Source organism: Serinus canaria, chromosome 11 (genome assembly GCF_022539315.1).
Source record: "Serinus canaria isolate serCan28SL12 chromosome 11, serCan2020, whole genome shotgun sequence".
Taxonomy (NCBI): domain Eukaryota; kingdom Metazoa; phylum Chordata; class Aves; order Passeriformes; family Fringillidae; genus Serinus; species Serinus canaria.
This window is the reverse complement of record NC_066325.1, coordinates 5,829,887-5,850,853: the sequence shown is the minus strand read 5'-3', so window position 1 is coordinate 5,850,853 and position 20,967 is coordinate 5,829,887. Positions and strand designations below refer to the sequence as shown.

Here is a 20,967-nt window from a genome sequence, read left to right as displayed (position 1 = left end):
AATATACTTTCAATTTTAATACAAAAATAAAATATAATGAAGATTCTAGAAAGATTTTGGTTTCAGAAACAGTTCCTTACATTAGCTTAAAAGTCATATTTCAGTTAATTTTAGATTTCCTACTCACTAAAACTTAAAGATACATCCCCTGAATTTTTTTTTTAATTTTTTTTTTTTTTTTTTGCTAAATGTTGACTCCAGTGAATAGCTCTCTAAGATCTGGCATATTGATTTCTTGTTGTGAAGTGAGCTGTTCAAGCTCCATTTAAGATTTTCATCTTGCATGTAGCCCTGAGCACATCATAGCACCATAAATTAGTTAAATTGCACATTTATCACAAATGTTATTTTAAGATACTGCGTAAATGTGATGGCTGGAAGATATACAGTATGCTGCAACAAGCCACTACTTGGGTGGGGTTAGACCAGGGTCACCTTTATACACCTGTGATTTAAAGCTCTTCTCACCCATCACAATTTCATTTTTAACCTCTTTCTTGAGGCATTTTGTTTTCTCTTGCACTTGATCTGCATATTTCTAAATAAAATACCAAATGCAAAGCAAAAGTCAGAAGTCAGATGCTTATTTTAAAATCCTGCATTTATACCTTCACGTTTGTCTAATAGGAAAAAAAATTATCTTAACACAGCTAGGTTGGTGATTTGGTTAGCACTAATAGTTACCATGCCAATATACATACCAGAGTATGGATGAGAAGAACATTATTCTAGTTCATTGATTCTCTAAATTCTTTATAATGTGAAATCACATTGGTATGCCAGTCCTGGAGGTTCTGAAATGCAAGCTGAACTTTATTTTAATAAATTTGGGATATTCAGATCCTGACTAGCCATTCATTTGCTAAGTTTCATGCACATTTTAAGAAGCACATTGAAAAGTCCTTTCTGGTCCGTGCTGGCAGATCTGGACATTCCCTGAATTTGTAGCTGGTACATCTCACTGCACTTTCAGACCCAGGACCTGATTTTTACAAGATCAGGGAGGCTGCATCAGATCTTCAGATGCCCTGCCTGTATTTTAAGAGTGAGTGGAAAGAGCCCTGCAGACTCTGCAGGCTCCTGCTTTTGCTCCCTCCCATGTCCCAGATAACAGTATTGCACACAGAGCTCTGAGCATTACTATTATAAGTCAATGGTGCATCTTAAAAATACATTGATTGACAATATATGCAATAATCTGCCAGTCTCCTTATGTGTGAATTTCTGGTTTGCAACCAAATACTATATTTAAGCTGGTATAATTTTCAAAAGAGGAATTCTCTGCTGTAGAGGTAAAAAGTTTGGCTGGGTTTAGACTGAGATCATGTATTTGTAAAAAGTGTGGACAGGCACCTGGGAAGCTCCAGGGAAGACTTCAGCCAGCCAGGTTCCCTTTCCTCACTAAGTGAGGGACTCCTGGGATGGGACAGTCAACCAGTAAAACTGCTGTGATTTTATTGCTGGAATTTGAGCTGAGGCCATAAACACTGACACACAAATGACCTTAAAATCAGACACAAGTGTGAGCCAAAAGAGTAAGAAAAAAAAAAAAAAAAACCCAAAGCCCTGATCCCATTCACTTGGTCCACTTAGCAGCATTTGCTGTAGAATGAACAGAACATTCCAACACATTTTTGAGACGTGGTACTGGCCTTTAACATTACAGAGAAAGATGGAAAAATGGAAAGAAAGACAGAAAGGCAAAGAGAACCAAAGATTCAATTACTTGCTTACTGGAAGACAGTGGACATTTTAAAATAAGAAAGGGAACTGTACAATTGGCATTGGGATGGCAGTTCTCACTCAGGATGCTGAAGTGCTGCAGTGGTGGATTTGGTTCCCCTGTAACCATCTCTGGACTCAGAATTCACCTGACTGGCAAAAGGCATCACTTACATGCATAGCAATATAGGTGTTTGGGGATGCAAACTGTTTTCAGAGGTTATGACAGGATGACCTGTCAACACCAGCAGAAGTCTGTCATTATCACATAAATGCTCCAGATTGTTTGCTTTTCTTTGGCTGTGTTTATTCACCTCCTCTCCCCCTCTCTACCTGCAGCAGGCAGGGCCAGAAGAGGACTCACTTCAAAACCACAAAGTTGGAGTCACTGGTCTCAGGTTCCTTCTCCTGTCATTTGGAAATGCTGGGAAGGTGCAAAAGGATTCTCTGGGCTGTGGAACACCCTCGGGTGCAGACTCTGCTCAGTGCACTCAGGAGTCTGAGGCAGTGAGCAGCAGAGCCTGCCTGGGTGTGAGCTCACAGCAAAACACCTATTTGCTTTGCCATGCACTGCTAATAACCCCCCTCTCCACAGCCAGCCTTACCTGATGCTTAAAAGGGAGTTATAACACTCATTTATCTCTTCTGGGGGGAAAAAAACTCTGTTAATGCAGCCTTTGAATAAGTGCTACCCTGCTCTTTAAATGCTAAAGTTCACTAAAACTCCAGTGATTTATGTGCAGCTTTTGACTGCCAGCACCTGGCAGATGAAGAAACCTACTCAAGCTTCAGTCATAAACAGATAGCATACAATTTAATTTTAATGTGCTCGTTAGTCGTAGCACATTTCAGACATAATTGTGAACGCAACACAAAATTATAGCAAAAAGACAATTTTAATGCTGCTGTAGAAAAAAAGGTTATATGAAGAGTCATATAATGGTGCTTCATTGTCAACAACAAAACAGGGCACAGAGTGCATTACAGTGTCTGTGCTGTTTACATGCCAATATTTTATACATAGATTCTCATATGGTGTCAGCTGTCAGTTACTTCTGCAAATTAACTGCCAAAAATGGAGACGAACAGAATCACTTAGTGTGCTGGTAACCACGGGTTACCTTTCATATGCCTAAAGATAAAGCTGCAGTATGGAATCTTGGGAGAATAATTAGGCAGAACAAAACAGAAAGTTACCAATTGAAATAAAAAGGCATTCTACAATAGGAAATAACAACCAAGAGCGCTTATAAATAAGTAAAAGAGGTTATATCACAGAATGCCTCATAACTTTTTAAGCAAAGTATTACAGTACAAACATTTTAAAGGCTTTATCAATGTTTAGGAAATACAGTACAAGTTTTTCAAATAGATTTAACCCTTTGAGCACTGAGTTTATTTGAATTTCCTCTTTTTATTTTATTTTTATTTTTTTTTACTAATAAATACCTTTAAAAGTCACGTTGTGCAAAACAGTTAGAATGTATGCCAGGAATGCAGTCCGTGGCTTCTGTTTCTTCAGACAATTTAAAAAAAAAAAAAAAAAAAAAAAAAAAAAAGCAAAAAAACCAAACAAATGATTGCAACACTAATAAATATGTATAATTTAAACATGAACCTCTCTTAATATAGATGTACTGTATAGCAAAACAAAGCAAAACATACTTTGCTTTGAGAATAATGTTTCTGAATACTCTATAAATGTTATCTGTGGTATCTTTTATCACATAATTTACAATGTTTTATTGTTAAAGGAAAAACCATTAGATCTAAAAAAAAAATGAAATATACACTATATATAGGTTACAGTTTATACCTGGGTCTTATCAGGTACAAACCCCGCTGCTGCTAAAAATGCTGAAAAAAAAGAAAATGGCATTAACCACAATCACATTTTCCATAAGAGATTTTGAAATCTATACAATATATACATCTATGTTTCAATGTGAAAATTATATTTTTAAATTTCAAGGTGTGAGACACCTCTGCATAAATGGAGGTTCATATTAGTAATCAGAACTAAGCTAGTAAGGGTCTAAAAAAAAAAAGCCTATCCTTACATTTTTACCAAATTAATGCAAAAGTGCTTCAAAGTACTCAGAGGGCTAAAGATTATAGGGTGAGAAATACCAGCACACTTAGGTCACATGAAAAAGTGCACCAGAATTAGTTATAAATGCTTAATTAAACTGTCTGTTAATGCATGCAGCTTGATGCATCAGAGGGATGCACAGCAACTAAATCCAATTTACACAAAGTTCCAAACACTTACCACTGCATTTTAACCTTCATATTTTACCAGTAACAACAGCTGATTATGCACCTCTATTTAAACACTGTACAGTTATACAAAACAGTTCAGCCCAGAGCGACTCTGGAGTTAAAATAAGAACATGTGCCAAGAACTAAACAGTAGCTTTAAGGCGTCTTTGACAGTTTTCCTCAAAGCAAATTACAGTTATTTTAATCAAAAGCAAATGCTACTGCTTCTCTAACTCCGAAACATACAGAAGATGGTCCTCTGGTGACTTCCCATGTGTTTTACTAAGATGAAGTTTAACAGCATGCTTGCTTGCAAAAGTCCTGTTACAAAGTTTGCACTGATAAGAAGTTCCGATATCTTCCTCTGGAGAGGACGTCACCAGTTTTTCAGACGGTGACTTTGCTTGTGCTATCTGATTGTTAATCTGTTCGCTGGACAGTTTGGACAAGTCTCTTAACCTGAAACCCAGATGCGATTCAAGATGACTGATGTAAGTTGAAGGAGTTCTGATCTGTGAAGCACAGTCATTACAAAAGAACACCGGGTGCCCAGTGTCCAAATTTTTAAGGAACTTAGTTCCCCCCGTCCTTCGGAGCTGGTATTTCACATTGGCCAGCCAGTGGCTAATTGTGGTCATTGAGAGTCCCGTAAACCTGGAAATGTGCATTCTTTCTTGAGGGCTCAAGTCTGACATGATGTATTTCCCCTCTGAAGTCTGCCGTAAGCTGGCTGCAAACTGGGCCTGCAATATGAGCAAGTGCTGAGGGTTCCAGTTAGACTGACGTCCCTTCCTTTTCTGAGCTGGTGTACTCTCTTCTGGTTCCTCTATTGTGGTACCATCAATGTCAGATTTCTCAGATATGCTGGAAGGTGTGGAAGATTTTGATGTGTGACTTTCTGTCAGGTTCTTCAGCATATCAGATATATCTGACAAGGCATTCTCGCGTAGCGGCGAGTTTGACATGAATGACACGACTGCAGATGTCTTTGCTGTTGTCACTGTAGATGAAGAAGATGCAGAAGATGTCGATGTGGATGACAAAAGCGCTGAACCCAAAGAGCAGCTTTTGTCACTCTTGCCTTTCGTCAAATCTATGGGTTGGTCATTGTTGACATGATAAAAATAACGGTCTAAGTGGTCTGATTTTTTGGACTGTAGAGGTGGGGTGGCCACTGCAGCCTTTTCTGCCAAACTGTTGCTCATTTTAAAAAGCATGCTCATTGGATCCAGAGCAGGCAAAGATGGCTTTGCTGCCTTGCCAAGGTGAATGTTCATGACAGATTGTAGTGCGCTTAATGGATTTACAAATGGCTGTTCGGGAGGGTGGTCAGTGATGATGGCTGTGCTGCTACTTAAAGAACCTACAATGGATTTCACAGGCTCCTTCCCGTTTTCCACAGGTTCTACAGTTGGGCTGTCTTTGCAACCATCTCTCTGAGGAACTGGGCTGTTCTGCTGGCTTTTAAAGCCACCATCACTGGGGGGCTCCATCTTCAGGGGTTCGCTGACTTCACTGCTGCACGGCGAAGGCGTCGCACGCTTCAGTGGAGAGAGCTTTCCTTCGGGCTCCTTCATCTTCTCCTCCACTTTAGCCACCTTCTCAGTGACCTTCTTTACCAACTCCTCCATGGCATGGAAGTTTGTTTTTGGCACAGGCGAGGTCTGACTGCTGGGTGGAGACACTAAGGGCTGGTTTTTAGTTGGTGACACTAGTTCATTGTTTCCAAACATAGGTTTTAAGGGCGTGCTCTTCCCAGATGAGCCCAACGACAGCTTCATCATATTAGGCAGCTGGTAGGCAGCATGAATGCTGGGGTAGCCACCCCAGCTCGGTGTGCCATTCTGGGCTTTGTTTATAGCTGATGTAACCGTGTTTTCTAAAGACTTCAATATATCTAATCCCCCCTTAGGGCTCTCTTCTAGGTCATTTTCAGTCAAGTAATGGTATTTTGAGGAGATATCATACTTCTCCTCATCTTCGCTTGACTTCTCTTTGTCTTTCATTTTGTCATCAGCAATGACTCTTTCCTTATCTACTTCTTTTTTGATCTCAACATTTAATTTAGGGGAAACACTAGAAGGTGTGTTGGAAGGAGATGTAAAGGTGGTGGCAGCTAGTGGCACAGACTGGACCTTCTCATCTACTAAGGACGTTATTGTCGGTGTGGCTGGGGCTTCTATAATTGGTTTCCCTTTTTTCATGGCGGAGTTAGTGACTTTAATAAAATGTCCCGTCACCATCATGTGAGCCGTGAGCTCCTGCAGGGTGTCATGCGAACTTCCACACTCCATGCACTTCAGAATTTGAGATTTCCTCGCCTCAAAGTGCCAGGCGTAGCTGGCCCCGTTCTGGTGACCGTAGCGGTTATTTGGCGTGATGTAGGGATTGGAGTTCTTCTGAAGTGCATCGTTACTATCCGACATTGTGGCTTTTGGTGTCCCAGCCGTGGAGTCTGGAGAACTTGGAAGCTCAAGCTCCAGTGATGCTTTCTTTCTAGTAGCTGGGATAATTTTTGCTGCTACAGGTGTAACAGGTTCCTTCAGAGGCACTTTTTGGTAGTGTTTTGTTTTGATCATATGAACACTCAAATCCTGAAGAGATTCAAATGAATGACCACAGTACATACACTTTAGCACTTTCTGGGCATCCTCTTTCCCTTCCATTTCAAGCAAGGAACGTTTGCGAGGTTTGGACCATCTTTTGGGGTTATTGTTATCTGTTTCGTGGTTGTCATCTCGATAATGTCCTGTTTCATTCATGTGCACTGTTAATTCTACTAAAGTATCGTAGGCAGCACTGCAGTCTTTACAGCGGAATTTACTGGCTCCAGTGAATATGGAGCCATAGAGCTTACTGCTCTGTCTGTACAGCTGGACTGTGCTAAAAAGGCTGGGCTCTGGCAGAATTCTGCTCTGAGAAACTTGCTGCAGTGTTTTGGCCATTGCAGTCTGGTGCCAGTCAAAGCTGCCGCTTCCACAACTGCTGCTGCTGCTGCTGCTACTGCTGCTGCTACCGTTGTTTTTTTCTGAAATTGGCTGGTGAAGGTTCAGATTGAGATTGGACCAGTAGGAATTGGAGAGGAAGTTATTATACACGGCCTTCATTTGTTCTAAACTATCAGACACCGTGGAGTCTTCCAGTGGTATGGAAACCTCCTTGCTCTCTTCCTCATTTTTAATGGAGCTGCTCTCAAAGTCTGCCATGCGGTCACTCGTCTCACTGATGTGGGACTCACTGTCCATTTCATGGCTAGAGAACTCAGCTGCTGGAGAGTTTTGGTAGCTTTGGCAGTTCTTATTGAAGTCTTTTTCTGGACATGCATATTTTGCTGAAGGCTCCCCATCAACTGCATTTTCATCAGGTTCCACATCTTCTTCCACCAGCGCTGCTGCTTTTAGTTCGTCTGAAACATAGGCTATTATGAAGAGAAGAAAATACAAGTTAGTGTCTGCTCATCATACTTTTGCTTTAGCCAAAGAAGTGTACTTATTTATAAAATTAAACAGTTAAAATTTAGTGTTTCTTCAGAGCAAGAAAAAAAAATCTGCTCTTCAAACATAATTTGCCACCTTATTCTTCTCAAGGGGCAACAGCTTGAAATTAAAACTAAATTTGAAATTAATGAAGCACATTCTGGAGGTGGCATTCATTTCTAAAGTAATAAATTACTTGTATCAACCTCAGAGACAGCAGTTCCTGTCTGTCAATTAATATGTCTTATGCTTCTCCTACCCCTAATGCATTTCTTAACAGACAGATTCACAATTTAAATTAAGCAAGCATTTTTTGCTCATTACAGTTTTGAGACTCAATCTTTAATAAATATAGAGCACAACAAACATGAAGAATTTCTACAAAGTAAAAAAATTGCCAGTTAAAATAAATTTTAAAAATTGGGGTTTTTTAAGTTATCATTATTAGTCATGTCATACTTTAGAAGAGATGGTTAAATGGAAGTGATGAAACCTTTGGAAAAAGCTCATTCAAGGCAATTTGAGGATATTCTTTACGGGTGTAGCAAATGTCCCATTCCCATTTGAACACAACTTCCTCAACAAGAAAGCCCATGCAGAATTATGTCAGGAGCTAGTTCAATGGAATTGGTATGCTGCACTCATTCTTGCTGTATAAATATATACAAGACCTTCCAGTGGACCTTACAAATGTCAAAGTGTTTGCTCTTTAGACTACTTTGTCAATATTTACTCAGCATAAGCTACACGGACACCCAACAGGGATCCTGTCTTTTTTTCCCCTCAAGTAATGCAACTGGTGATGTAAATCTAAGATACTCCTCTTGAATAGGACAGTTGGCAACTGACAGTAAACAATTCATTTTTTTTCTATGGTGCTTCTGTTTTACATATGCTAAGTCTACCTAAGTTTTTCCTTTATGCAAGAAAATTATGGAAACATTAAAGAAAGGAATCATTAACTAATCAAAATTATCTATTTCTATATAATGCATTAATTTGCAGGAAAGCAAAGATAGAATATGACTCTCCTCAGTGGAATTTAAAATCTCTCACAAAGATAATTATAAACTGAAAAAAGTCACATTTTCAGTACACTCTGTGGTTAAAGACACCTGACATTTGACCTTCTCTGCAACACATCTGGAAAATGTAGGGTATTTGTATCTTGAACAACCTATAGCTTGTTCTTCAGGCAATAGTGCAGAGAAAATAGCAGTTTACACCCCAAAAAGCCCTACTTTAACCAACAGACTGAAAAGTGTAGAACACTAAAGTAGGTATCACACACAGAGTATTAAACCTTGCAAACTTCTTTCAGGGAAAATATGTTTAAATGTTATCAGAAAACCACAAGAGACAAAACAACTGTTAAAGTGACAATGAAATCAGGCTTTTAGTTTCACATGGAGTATTTCTTCGTTCAGTTAGGTAAAGCAAAATATTCACCACTGTTCTTTCACATGGATGAATGGTAGCAAATCTTCCTCCAAGCATGTAAAGTTATAATGTGATCCTCAGAACACAAGTTAAACCTTTGAAAGCACAAACATATCACATAAGAGCAACACATAATAATGATCGATTATTTCAGTTCAGATAATTTCAATGCAGAAAATTCAAGCAGCAGGAGTCCTGTTTTTGAAATTTGTGAGCACAGAGTTTGAATGAATTATGTTAAAAAATTTTATCATACAGTGCTTCAAAGGTGCTGGTACAAAAATCAGACTTTGGAAGCAAGTATACCACTCTAATGAAATAGAGCTGTGCTGTTTTGCTCTATTTTATGCTTTTTCAAAATATTTGGGGAAAAAAGTATTATTACTTTATATCAAAGACCTAGCAGTAACTTGAAATAAGGTTCAGCTCTGTCCTGCAAAAACTTGCAACAAAACCAATACACAGAATTGAAAAACGTGGATTTTCAGAACTTTAGCACAGGAGACCAAAGCAGTTCAAATTACTCTCTGAAGCTGAAAAATGTTGGATAGCTACTGATAATGTGCAGACAACTGATTGTTAACTGCCTCTCTCTCAACCACACCAAATCCCACTGAATAAGGAAGGATGGAAGGAAGGAATCATGGCATGAAACATTTGATTTGGAAGCAAATATAATACCCTTTTCCTACTCCACCCTTGTGGAAACAGATTTTCTTTTACAACTCCTGTTTCTTTGCCTCTGATTTGAAACAGCATAATAATTTCCTTTTCACAAAAAAGGAAAGAAGAAGACCCCAAGTTCTCACCACACCACCTGCCTTAAAGAGACCTCACAGACACCTGCAGGCTGGGGTGCCACTCCAAGGCTCTCTGAGTGTACCTGTCTGTAGTTTTCTCTGGCTGCTGAGCACCTGAGTGTGTGCCACCCATCCCCACCAGCACATCCCATTCCAAACCCAAGGGCTCCATCCCTGCACACCATGGAAAGCCCTCCTTGGACCCACTGCTCACCAACACAACCAGAGGGCACAGAACCAACTCCCTAATTAGTGTGGTATTCTTTACATTTTTATTTCTCTTACAGCTGAAGTCTTATGAATTTTGTTTGAACTGAAAGACTTGTCACATTCACAGCTTTTTTAGAGAGTGACTTTTACATTAGGGAAAACCTCCAGCATGCGGCTCATTTAAATGTAAATCTATTTACCTTTCATGCTTTCTTTGCCCTTTTCACCAACTATCAAGCATATTTGCGTGTTAACCAGGAGCTGCCTCCTCTATAGCTGTTCCCCTTCCCGAGCTCAAGTTGTGAAGCCAACTTGTGACATCAGTCTTTGATCCAGAAATGCAGGAAATGAGGCACAAACGACAGTGTGGAATTTAACCCAGCAATCTGCAACTTGGAAAAAGGGACAGCTCCAAAGGCTCCTGCTGCTCCTTCCCCTGCACAGAGAAGAGGAGGGATGGAACCTGGTCTGGTGGAAGGGTCCCTGCCTCTCCACACCTTGCTCAGGGCAAGAAATGGTCAGTATGAGCCCAGATGAAGGCAACAGCCTCACTGCACCAGAAATAAGGACAGGGAGGCCCACAGCAAAGAAATTTCTTATTTGGTGAAGTACCTGCAGGAAAAGCAAAGAGGCTGTGAAAGGAGAGAATAAAATCAGGAGGAGATGGTAAAAGGGTTTTCCACTGTGATTCACTGCCTGGAGGACAGACTGTTTATAAGAAGCACTGTCACCAGCTCATCCCTACTTAGCCATTACCCTATTACGTAAAAAAAAACCCAAAAAGAAAAAGACTCTTAGATATTTTTCAAATGTAGAATAAATGTTTGAACAGCAGGACATCTGTAAAACTGTTCTTCAATGCCTCAACAGCCCAGTCTGAGGGGAAAAGAAACAACTCTAAAGGCAATTCTAGTGGCAGAAGTTAATAAAAGTGGAAATGAAAGAAATTAGGCAGTTCTGGGTTTTGTTTTTCCAGAGAAAAAGGACAAAAAAATCACAGTTCTCAAAAAAGTGTTTAGTTTACCTCTCACAGGGCACCATAACCCACAGGAAATTGCCTGTAAATTGAGCAGTGGTGTCACTGTGACACAGTATTTGACAAAGAGTGGAAAGCTGTTGCCTGGCGTGGCACTCAAGTTTCTAGAGAAGAGGATATCAAAGGGGTTCAGAAACATCTTGCAGGTACAGCCATGGAGAGGTTGAGAAGAGACAGTTCCCTCATTAATATTTGCTGTAATTATTAACTGAAGTGCTAGGTAACAATGAAATTAACACATTTGATACCAATATATAACAGTAAGCTGTGGTATAATGCAATTCATTTCCACACAGGAGGGAATTACCTTCATAACTGAGCTATGGATCATTTCTTTGCCAGTGGAAATAAACTGTGATCCATCACTGTCCAAAATGATCTACATATTGCATAGACAGTAATAAACTCATATACCTGGCTCTGCACAGGCACCAGGGATCTGCTGCACGGGAGCAGAAGCACCAGCAGCCTCTCCACAGTGTCTCCAGAGGATCAGGAAGCCCCCATGGAGCCAGAGCAGCTGTGCCTGCTGCTGTCCTGGGCTCACCAGGCTGTGCCTGCTGCTGTCCTGGGCTCACCAGGCTGTGCCTGCTGGAGTGCTGGGCTCACCAGGCTGTGCCTGCTGCTGTCCTGGGCTCACCAGGCTGTGCCTGCTGGAGTGCTGGGCTCACCAGGCTGTGCCTGCTGCTGTCCTGGGCTCACCAAGGTGTGCCTGCTGCTGTCCTGGGCTCACCAGGCTGTGCCTGCTGGTGTGCTGGGCTCACCAGGCTGTGCCTGCTGGAGTGCTGGGCTCACCAGGCTGTGCCTGCTGATGTCCTGGGCTCACCAGGCTGTGCCTGCTGATGTCCTGGGCTCACCAAGGTGTGCCTGCTGGAGTGCTGGGCTCACCAGGCTGTGCCTGCTGGAGTGCTGGGCTCACCAGGCTGTGCCTGCTGGAGTGCTGGGCTCACCAGGCTGTGCCTGCTGATGTCCTGGGCTCACCAGGCTGTACCTGCTGCTGTCCTGGGCTCACCAAGCTGTGCCTGCTGATGTGCTGGGCTCACCAGGCTGTGCCTGCTGATGTCCTGGGCTCACCAGGCTGTGCCTGCTGCTGTCCTGGGCTCACCAGGCTGTGCCTGCTGGTGTTCTGGGCTCACCAGGCTGTACCTGCTGCTGTCCTGGGCTCAACAAGCTGTGCCTGCTGATGTGCTGGGCTCACCAGGCTGTGCCTGCTGCTGTCCTGGGCTCACCAGGCTGTACCTGCTGCTGTCCTGGGCTCACCAGGCTGTACCTGCTGCTGTCCTGGGCTCACCAGGCTGTGCCTGCTGCTGTCCTGGGCTCACCAGCACCACAGCTGCACCTCCACCCTGACTGCCAGAGCTGCTCTTCAGCTGGACCAGCAAAAACACTGTGTGCTTGCCACAGAATTCACAGAATCACTGGGATGGAAGAGACCTTTAAGAGTCCAACCCAGCCCCAATACCTCAACTAAACCCTGGCACCCAGTGCCACATCCAGGCTTTGTTAAACACACCCAGGGATGGGGACTCCACCATCTACCCAGGCAGAACATTCCAGAACTTCATCACTCTTTCAGTAAAAAACTTTTTCCTGCTATCCAACCTGTATTTCCCTTGGTGCAGCTTGAGGCTGTGAGCTCTGGTTCTGTCAGTGCTGCCTGGAGAAAGAGCCCAGCCCCAGCTGAGCACAGGCACCTTTCAGGAGCTGCAGAAAGTGATAAGGTCATCCCTGAGTCTCCTTTTCTCCAGGTTTGCCATCCCCTCCATGGCAACACCCCCCAGTGAGTGGCTGGACACACACCTCCTTGAGACTGTTTGGAAATACAAGACCACAGCACTAAAGGTGTATTTTACTGTTCTCCAAAACCCAATTATATGCACAAAATTTCCTGAAAAATACTGCTGAAACCATATATTTTGGCTTGGATGTATCCAAATATTTCATTTCAATACTTCTGAAATCTCTTGTTTTAATTATGGTTTTTTCTTGCCAAAAATTTTTCTTTTGTTTTAATTAGCTCACTGGGGGTATATTTAAACTAGTGTATATGCTGTTTGCTTGAAAAGGAACAAAACATTCCAATATTCTTCTCACATGAAAAACACTCAGCTACAAAAGTTTATCAAAACCACTCAGTTTCTTGGAAGTATTTTTGCTTGAACCAAATGGCTGTCTATGAAAAAAAAAATTAGATCATCTTTGTTATGCATCATTCAAAATCATCAATTAATACTAAGAGTCATCTTCCAAAGCATTTAATTTTAAGTTCATTGGGAAAAGAAACTTCTCAATCCTTAAAGAACCTGAGCCCATCTACATTTCACACTTGAAAAATAAAAAAACCCTCCAGAATGGGATCAGGAGCAGAAATGATCTTAGTGCTTACAGGATCAATATTATATTCCCAGTAAAAAAGAAAGAGGGGAAAAGGATCATATTAGGTTACAAAGTGGAGCAGTGAGTAGGATTCTGCCAGAGAAAGCCCCTCTGTACCCTGACCCTCACTCCCCATTCCATGGCACTGCACCAGAGGCGGCTCCTGTCACTGCCCCTGCTGCTGGCAGTGCACAGCCTTTTCCTAAATACTTGTCCCATTCTGTTTTAAATCAGACACCAGCCACCTGAGAAATTAACAGAATATTTTTAAATGTTTAAGTAATCTTTAAAAAAACCTCGGAGTTCCCAGTTTTGGTGGGACCATTTGGAGTTTAGAGGCAGCTGAGTCCCAACACCAGTGCAGAGAAAGCCAACAGAGGAACAGCAGCATGGAGATGATCTGACTGTGCCAATGAACCTTATTCACAAAATTAATGAGCAGAGGCAAGAGAAAACCAGCTCGGTGGATGGAGTCAATCAAAGACCTAATGCAAATGAAGGCATATAAAAGAGTTATATTAGTCTGTTAGAAAACTCCCACTCCACAGGCCTTCCACTCACAGCAAGAAAGGCAAACATTTCACCCACAACATGAGCTATTTCTATACTGAGACTAACTGTTAATTCCCATGTAACTGAAATTGTATTTGAGACTCTCCTTGGCAGAGATGTTCACATACTCCTCATTAGGCAGTCAGGATGGGAGGCAGGAGTGACTGCCCTGTTTACAAGAGTGGCAAACGACAACAGTCTCTAAACGGGCATGGCAATACTGATTACCCAGCACCTTGACAGGGACATTATTCCTGTTAGAAAGGTCAAAGGTGCTGTTTCATAGAGGCAAGACTGTCTATTATGGGAGAGAAATGTTATTTCCAAGTGAAGAGGTCAGCACTTCCCTCTCACGTCGGCTCAAGTCCCCGGTACCTCGCACCGGAGCGCGAGCCCACTGCAAGACGGATTATTCTGCCCACTGGCAAGGTCAAGAATATTAATTTTGAACATGTTAATTCGATGTGATGTGCATGATTAATGCTTGTTTAGCTGGATTTTTTGTATGTTGATAAATCTGCAGCCTTTTCATGCCATTGAGAGTATCACTGGGAAGTGGTGTGGATGGACACGACATAGGATGTCGATCGGATGGGTGGCTGTCATTAGGCACTACAAACTTTGAAGTGTATTTTGTTTGTTCCTTTATGAAAATACTGCAGCTGTCTGCCACAGAGAGCTCCAAAATAGGCCAGAGGAAGCTAGCCAGCTGCTCTGATTCAGCATCCTGGACTGGTATTACATTTGGAAAGACTTCAGAGAGGCCAAATCAACTGTAAGTGCTAAGAGATGGGAATTACATGGACAAGGACACACAGCAAAGAGATGATAACAAGGAATTAGTTTATGTGTCATTACAGTGTGGGCCATCTAAGCACAGAGCAAAGCAATTTTACATCAGGCACCTTTTCCTCGTGTCACTGTATTCCAAACTCCCCTGGGTTCTGTGCAGTTTAAAGGAAGTACAGGACTCAGGTCTCCCGTTCACTTTAGGCTTTACAGAGCCACAAGAAATGTGTCATACAGACCACTCACAAATGGAGAAAACATTCCAAAACTGCTATGAATTCTGATAAGGGAGGCATTCTTTTTTTCTGAAAGCAAACACTATTTAGATGTTTCCTAAATGACCAAGTGAAAACCTCACATTTATGTATTATCTCCTTCACTGAATATAGACCTGAAAAAACAGTCTGCCCTACTATAAAATGATGGCTTAGAAACAACTTGGAACTATTGGACAGCATCACTTAACTGAGGTGTTCAAGAGCTTCAATGAGTGCTTTATTTTTCACATCAGCCCTGTGGAAGAAACATTCTTATGCACAGTTTACAACTGAAAACCTGGAAGGAAGTTAAAAAATTAATTGTCTGGTGTTAGACAAGAAGACAAGTGAAGGAGCCTGTCACTCCTGTGGGTAAATAAATATAATTCAGCTATTTACACAAAACATGGGAAGATAACTTAAGTTTGTTCTGTTCCTATGTTCCCTCACAGTGTGTCTATGTGAATACAATATATGTGTATAATTGAAAATAATTGCCAGTTTTCAGCTGAAACAATTATTTCACCCAGTGAAATGCCCACAGGTGCAGGTACTCAGCACAACCCAGAGCCTGTGGTTACAGCCAAGCTGCTGGGATCCAGTGGATGCTGAACCTGCAGGCTGCCAGCAAACTTCCCTTCACAGTGGGGGAAATAGGGGAGGTCTCTGAAGTATTGTCACAACTCTCCTGTGAAGAGCTCTCTGCTCCCAGCACTCAGCAGGACTCAGGTACACTGTGACACCCACTCTGTGCTGGAGATGGAACATGATGGATCATGATTCCCTCCTCCAAAACTGCACCCTGCCTTGATTTCTCCCGGGGGCCTAAACTCCCTGAATTCAATGTGCTTGGCAGGGTTTTTCTAAAACCTGCTCAAATTACTCACCCTTGAAACACAGCACCAGTGTTCCCTGAAGTGGAGAGGAGCACCTGATCCCAGCACACTGCAGTGTGCCCTTCTATGGGTAGGGTTGCACAAGAATTAGTCTGAAATCTGCCTTGCTTGAACAGCTCACCTGCCACCTCTACAAGAGCTTTTTGACAAGAAGGGATCCAAACATTAAAAGCTTTGGTTGAGAACCAAGGTCCAAGTTTCTCTTAATGAACAAAATTGTATTGATTTCTCTAGACTTTCTTCAGGTCTCATTCTTGTACAGCCAGGAGTGAATGACATGATCATGAGAAACTTCACAAGAACAAGAGTTCAGAGCATTTCTGTCCAAGAAGAACAGATTTTTAGGGGGTTTAACCTAAATTTGCAGTCTCTCACACACACAATACAACTGGCTGCCTAAAGCACCACAGCTGGGGAACTGTTGATGTTCCACTGTGTGTGCCTATAGCTGTTACCAGAAGCAAGGCAGGGTTGACAGTAATCCAGTGCAAAGGCAGAGAAAGGTTGTGGACTGTCACAATGACAGAAGGACCTTCCTTGCTATGGTATTTTGTGGAATTCATCTCCTTTCCCCTTTGCACTCTGGGGGAGAAGAGATTTGAACAGCTCCTATGGGCATATGCCTGGTATTTCTGGCTGATCCTGCTGAAAAAGGAGAAAAAAAACCTTCTTGGCCTCCCTGCCACCATAAAACCAGCCTTTCACAAGCACCACTAGAACCAGACCAAGTAGGCAAATGAGCAACAGAGCCTGGGAGCACCCAGTGGGAATTCTCAACTGCTCCTCTGTTAGATTCAGTCCAGGGTTTGGTGATCCCATTTTATCAATATCCCCGTACTACCCTCCTCTTCCTGCCATCCCCACCCCTCTACCTTCCCTGGGAAAGGCTGCTCTTCCTCCAACTGCACCAAAATTACAAATGAACCCCATTCCAAGGAGCAAGAAGTTCCTCACTGTCCATGGGGCAGTCAAGGGTCACAAAGGGGAAACACCACCAGGGATCAGGGAAACAAGCACAGGAGGGTGAAGTATCAGCTCACCAGCAGCCCCAGAGCTGCAAAAATTTCACATAAACATCATAAATTCAATGACCAAGCGCATTACTAACAGGAAAAACCCCCACCTATATTTGCTGTATAAATTATTCAACATGAATAAATGTAATCCACTCTTAAGTTAGACAAGAGTGGCTTTTCCTTGGTTTCCAAGGCAGTTGCTTGGTGTGAAGTACTACAGACTTGCTAGAGAGTCCCACTCCATGCAAGCACACATGACAGTGGGAGTCAGTGAAATAGCAGTTCAGCAGCAGAGAAAAAAGCTTCATGTTACACTTGACCCTAATTATTCTTTGGACTCTGTAGAATTTTTCTAAGCAAAGAATTGCTATTTCCTCAAATGGACAAAAATATTTACCAGAACATTCAAAGAAAAAAAAAATTGTTTGTTTTGGGGGTTGTTTTCTTTTTTAGTTAAAAGTCACAGTCAACATCCTGGCAAGATGAAGCCAAATTCTCTGTATGAATTGGTACCAAAATACAGAGTGACACAATCTCTGCTTGATACCAGACATTTGGGTGGCATCTTTTAATCACTGTAAAGCACACAGGGCATTCCACAAACTAATACAAGATTCACAGCCAACTCTGGGATAAGCAGCCATGAGCATAGAAGTTCTCAATATGGCTCTAATAGCTTGTAATTATTATAATCCTTCACTGAGCAAACAGATGTTGTGAGGGAACTTCAGTTTCTTCAAATGCAGTAATCAAACCATTCTGCTTCTGCCCTGCCTCTTCTCAGTAAATTCTTTGTATAGTGGAGTGGAAATGGCAAATGTAGTGACAAAATGACCATTTAATTGTCACAGAAATCTGTTGCTGAACAAAACTGATGTTGTCATTTCTCTTTATGCACATTTCTCAGTTTTCTGTTATAGTTTAGAGGTTTTTTTACACCAAGAAAAAATCTTGCACCTTACTTTCTGTAATCTTCCCACATATTTGGTTGCTCCTAATTTGCCCACATCTTACAAGCTTTACAGTAACTAGAATCTGGTGCTGTATTTGTGTTTAGCTGTACTAATCATGCACACACATCTCTGGAGCTGCCATCTTCGCTGCGAAATTTTTAAAAATCAAGTTTTCACCTAAAACGCTTCAGTACATTACAGTGAGTCACTCTACTTGGTGGTTTATTTGTAAATAATCATGCCTACTTAAGACATTCAGAACGTACCAAAAGACCTCCAGCCTGATCCTTCATTTTGTTGCAGACTTGCATCTCCCATTGAAGCCCTTTCTACAGTAGCTTCAATAGCTATTTTGGCTGCAGTGCCTCCTTACAATAAACTCTATACATCTGTATGAATGGTATAGTAGAAATCCAAATGATTTCAATCACAATTTCAGCTATTGTGAACTTGTGCTTATAATGAAGTTCCTCTATTAAGAAAGGAGCTCAGTGTGGGCCAACAAAGCTTTGTGTCCTTTCACAGTTGCTATTCAGCCCTCATTTAAGAAAAACAACTATTGACTGCAATATGAATCTTAGGACTTGAAACAAGCAGAGATTCTCAGGATTACCTCTACAAGATGGCCCCAGCTTTTTCTTTTTTCTTTTTTTTGTATGTGGAGCAAAAAGAAGCACTGAATATTCATTTCACTCATTTGCTAACTATACCAATGTACACTGCTGCAAATGAGTCTCTATCTACCAGTACCTATTGAACAGAAGGGTATTTGAATAGGTGGGGCTTGCTATAGTGCCACACTAGGATAATGTGCTAGAAACAAATGGTTCACTGATTCCTGAATAGAAAATTTGCTGGAAAACCCTGAGAACTAGGAGACGAGGGGGAGGGGATTAAAATGTCGCTTCAGAGCCACCAACCAAACTCCTGTCATTTTTAAAAGATGTTCCTGTGGCACAGTATGAATAGTTTATAGCCATGATTGTGAACATTCAATGTCATATAAGAAAAGACACTTGTCAAGAGCCTTTCCCTTACCAGCACCCTCATCATGACCTGTGTTAATGAAGTTAATTGAATTTAAGATCAATAATGGTTAATTATTGCAATTTGACATTCTGAGATAAATGGCTTTAAGACAGAGAAACGTGTGTGTATGTGAATTCTCTCCAAAGAAGGTGAACACATTACAGCCTAAGAGGGATCACACAGTCCTTCCATTGATCCTGGTACAATCTGATCGACCTAATCCTCTGATGAATGTGGGCTTTTCACAGCTACAAGTAAATGTTCTACAAGACTACTCTAACCCTTGTCACTGACCAAATCTATATGAGCTGTACACTAGAAATCTATTGAGATAGATTAAAGAACTGCTGTAGAAACAAGAGATGCTTCAATAAAGATGAAGGTTTATTATATTGACTATTAATGTTACATGCAGTATGTAATTATGAATGCTTATGGATCATAAGAGTTTAATTTTGGTCAGTCAGATGTAAATGATCATAACTGAACAATAGTATTAAAATTAAAAAGTAACAGATTAAAAAATCCAACAAGCACATTGAATCTGATGACTTAAGAGTGAATGCTCAGTAAGAGAGACATTTTAAAATCATCCTTGAAATGTGCATGAAAATGCTCACAGACAGGTATTTATTTCACTCATCAACCTACTTCATTTAGGGGTTTTTAAGTTTACTTTCACAATAGTTCCTCAACAGGAAGACGTTTTTCAAACGTGTTGGTAATGATATTCTTACATGCATACTGAACAAGTTAAATGACCACTTACAAGATTTATAATGACAAAGTAAATGTCAAGGAAAAAGTATTACTGATTGCAGAGCACTGACAATAAAAAGCAGCTGAAGAGTTCTGTCAAAATGTAAGATTATGCAAAAACACTATTGAGAACACTGCTAATCATCTGCTCTTGTCAATTACTTGAAGGGTATCTGACAGCATATTTACATTAAACACATTTCAGCAGTGAAATCCTTAATGCTGTATCAGAATATTTTCATTATCATTAGAAATCCTTTAAAAGTCCTTTTGCAGCAGAGCATTGTAACAGGAATGATGTAATATCTCTCTCTGTATCAGGGATGGGTTTCTATTTCATGCTATTACAGCTACATAACATTTGAAAGAATATAACCAAAGACTAAATATACATGTAAAATGGCAATCCCCGTGTTCCTGTATTCAGTGCAGGTATTCTCAAGTAACAGCTTTGCAGGAGTCTCAAACTAAAGGCAAACTGATGATCTGTCTTTGGCCATTCTTTTAGCCTTCTACTACTCCTGTGACTGTACTTTGTCATGGCAAAGGACATTATCAAGCAGACATTTTTTTCTAAATCTCTGATTCTGACTTGCAATTCAGCCGCTTTAGGAGGAGACACATTAGCTACCAATGCCTTTCACCTGCTGGAGAAACTTGTTTCAGTTATTTCTGTCTTATACTTCATGGAACCCTTCCTCCAAAATAGAGAAATAAATGAAATGTAATGAAAATGAAATGTTGATCCTTTCCATGCTTCAGCAGGCGTTACTAAAAAAGCACACATAACCCTGTTTGATGTGTAAAACAGTAAACATGCATGAAAATGGTCAGAGAGGATGCACGAGCTGCCTTTCAGGAGGAATTTATCTGGGCTTAGAGAAAAATAAGGAAAATAAGCCCCGATCACGACTTGCAGGATCAATTTATGGTTTTTCCACCACTTTTGTCACACACACATACCTAAACTCAGTTTGTAAAAAGGGGAGCAGAGCCCTGATCCTCCCAATGCTTCTGAAGAGCTACAGATTTTCAGACAAAAACACCACTAAGTAGAACTGGCAGAAAGGTCAGGGTCTGGGTGAGGTCCTGTCCTGATTCAGACCATGCAGGTAAGGGGCCTCACTTGTCACTCCCCCTTCAGTCAAGGACAAGGGTGAGTTCTGCACTAACCCAGCACGTAGGTGAGATCAGCTCAGCCTGTCAGGAGTGCCACTCACACCCAGCCACGGGCACACCCGCGGTGCTGGAAAGCTGGGAAGGCACCAGCCAGCCCTCCTGTCCTGCCCTCCCAGACCTGAGGAAGGTACAGCCAGCTCTTTGGCCCTGCCAGCTTGGCAAACCCAGCAGCACCAGTCCCTGTGCCGTGCTGGGCACTGGACACACCTGAACCC

General features: G+C 41.5%; 1 protein-coding gene across 1 annotated transcript in view; it reads right to left on the bottom strand.

Annotated features, from left to right (window-relative positions):
• Positions 1-2,509: 2,509 nt before the first annotated feature.
• Positions 2,510-20,967, bottom strand: part of TSHZ3 (teashirt zinc finger homeobox 3) — a 65,624-nt gene continuing 47,166 nt past the window's right edge. The window contains exon 2 of the mRNA XM_050979008.1: positions 2,510-7,402. Within this exon, the coding sequence (XP_050834965.1) occupies positions 4,203-7,402 (3,200 nt within the window). The 3' untranslated portion in view covers positions 2,510-4,202. The remainder of the gene's footprint in view (positions 7,403-20,967) is intronic.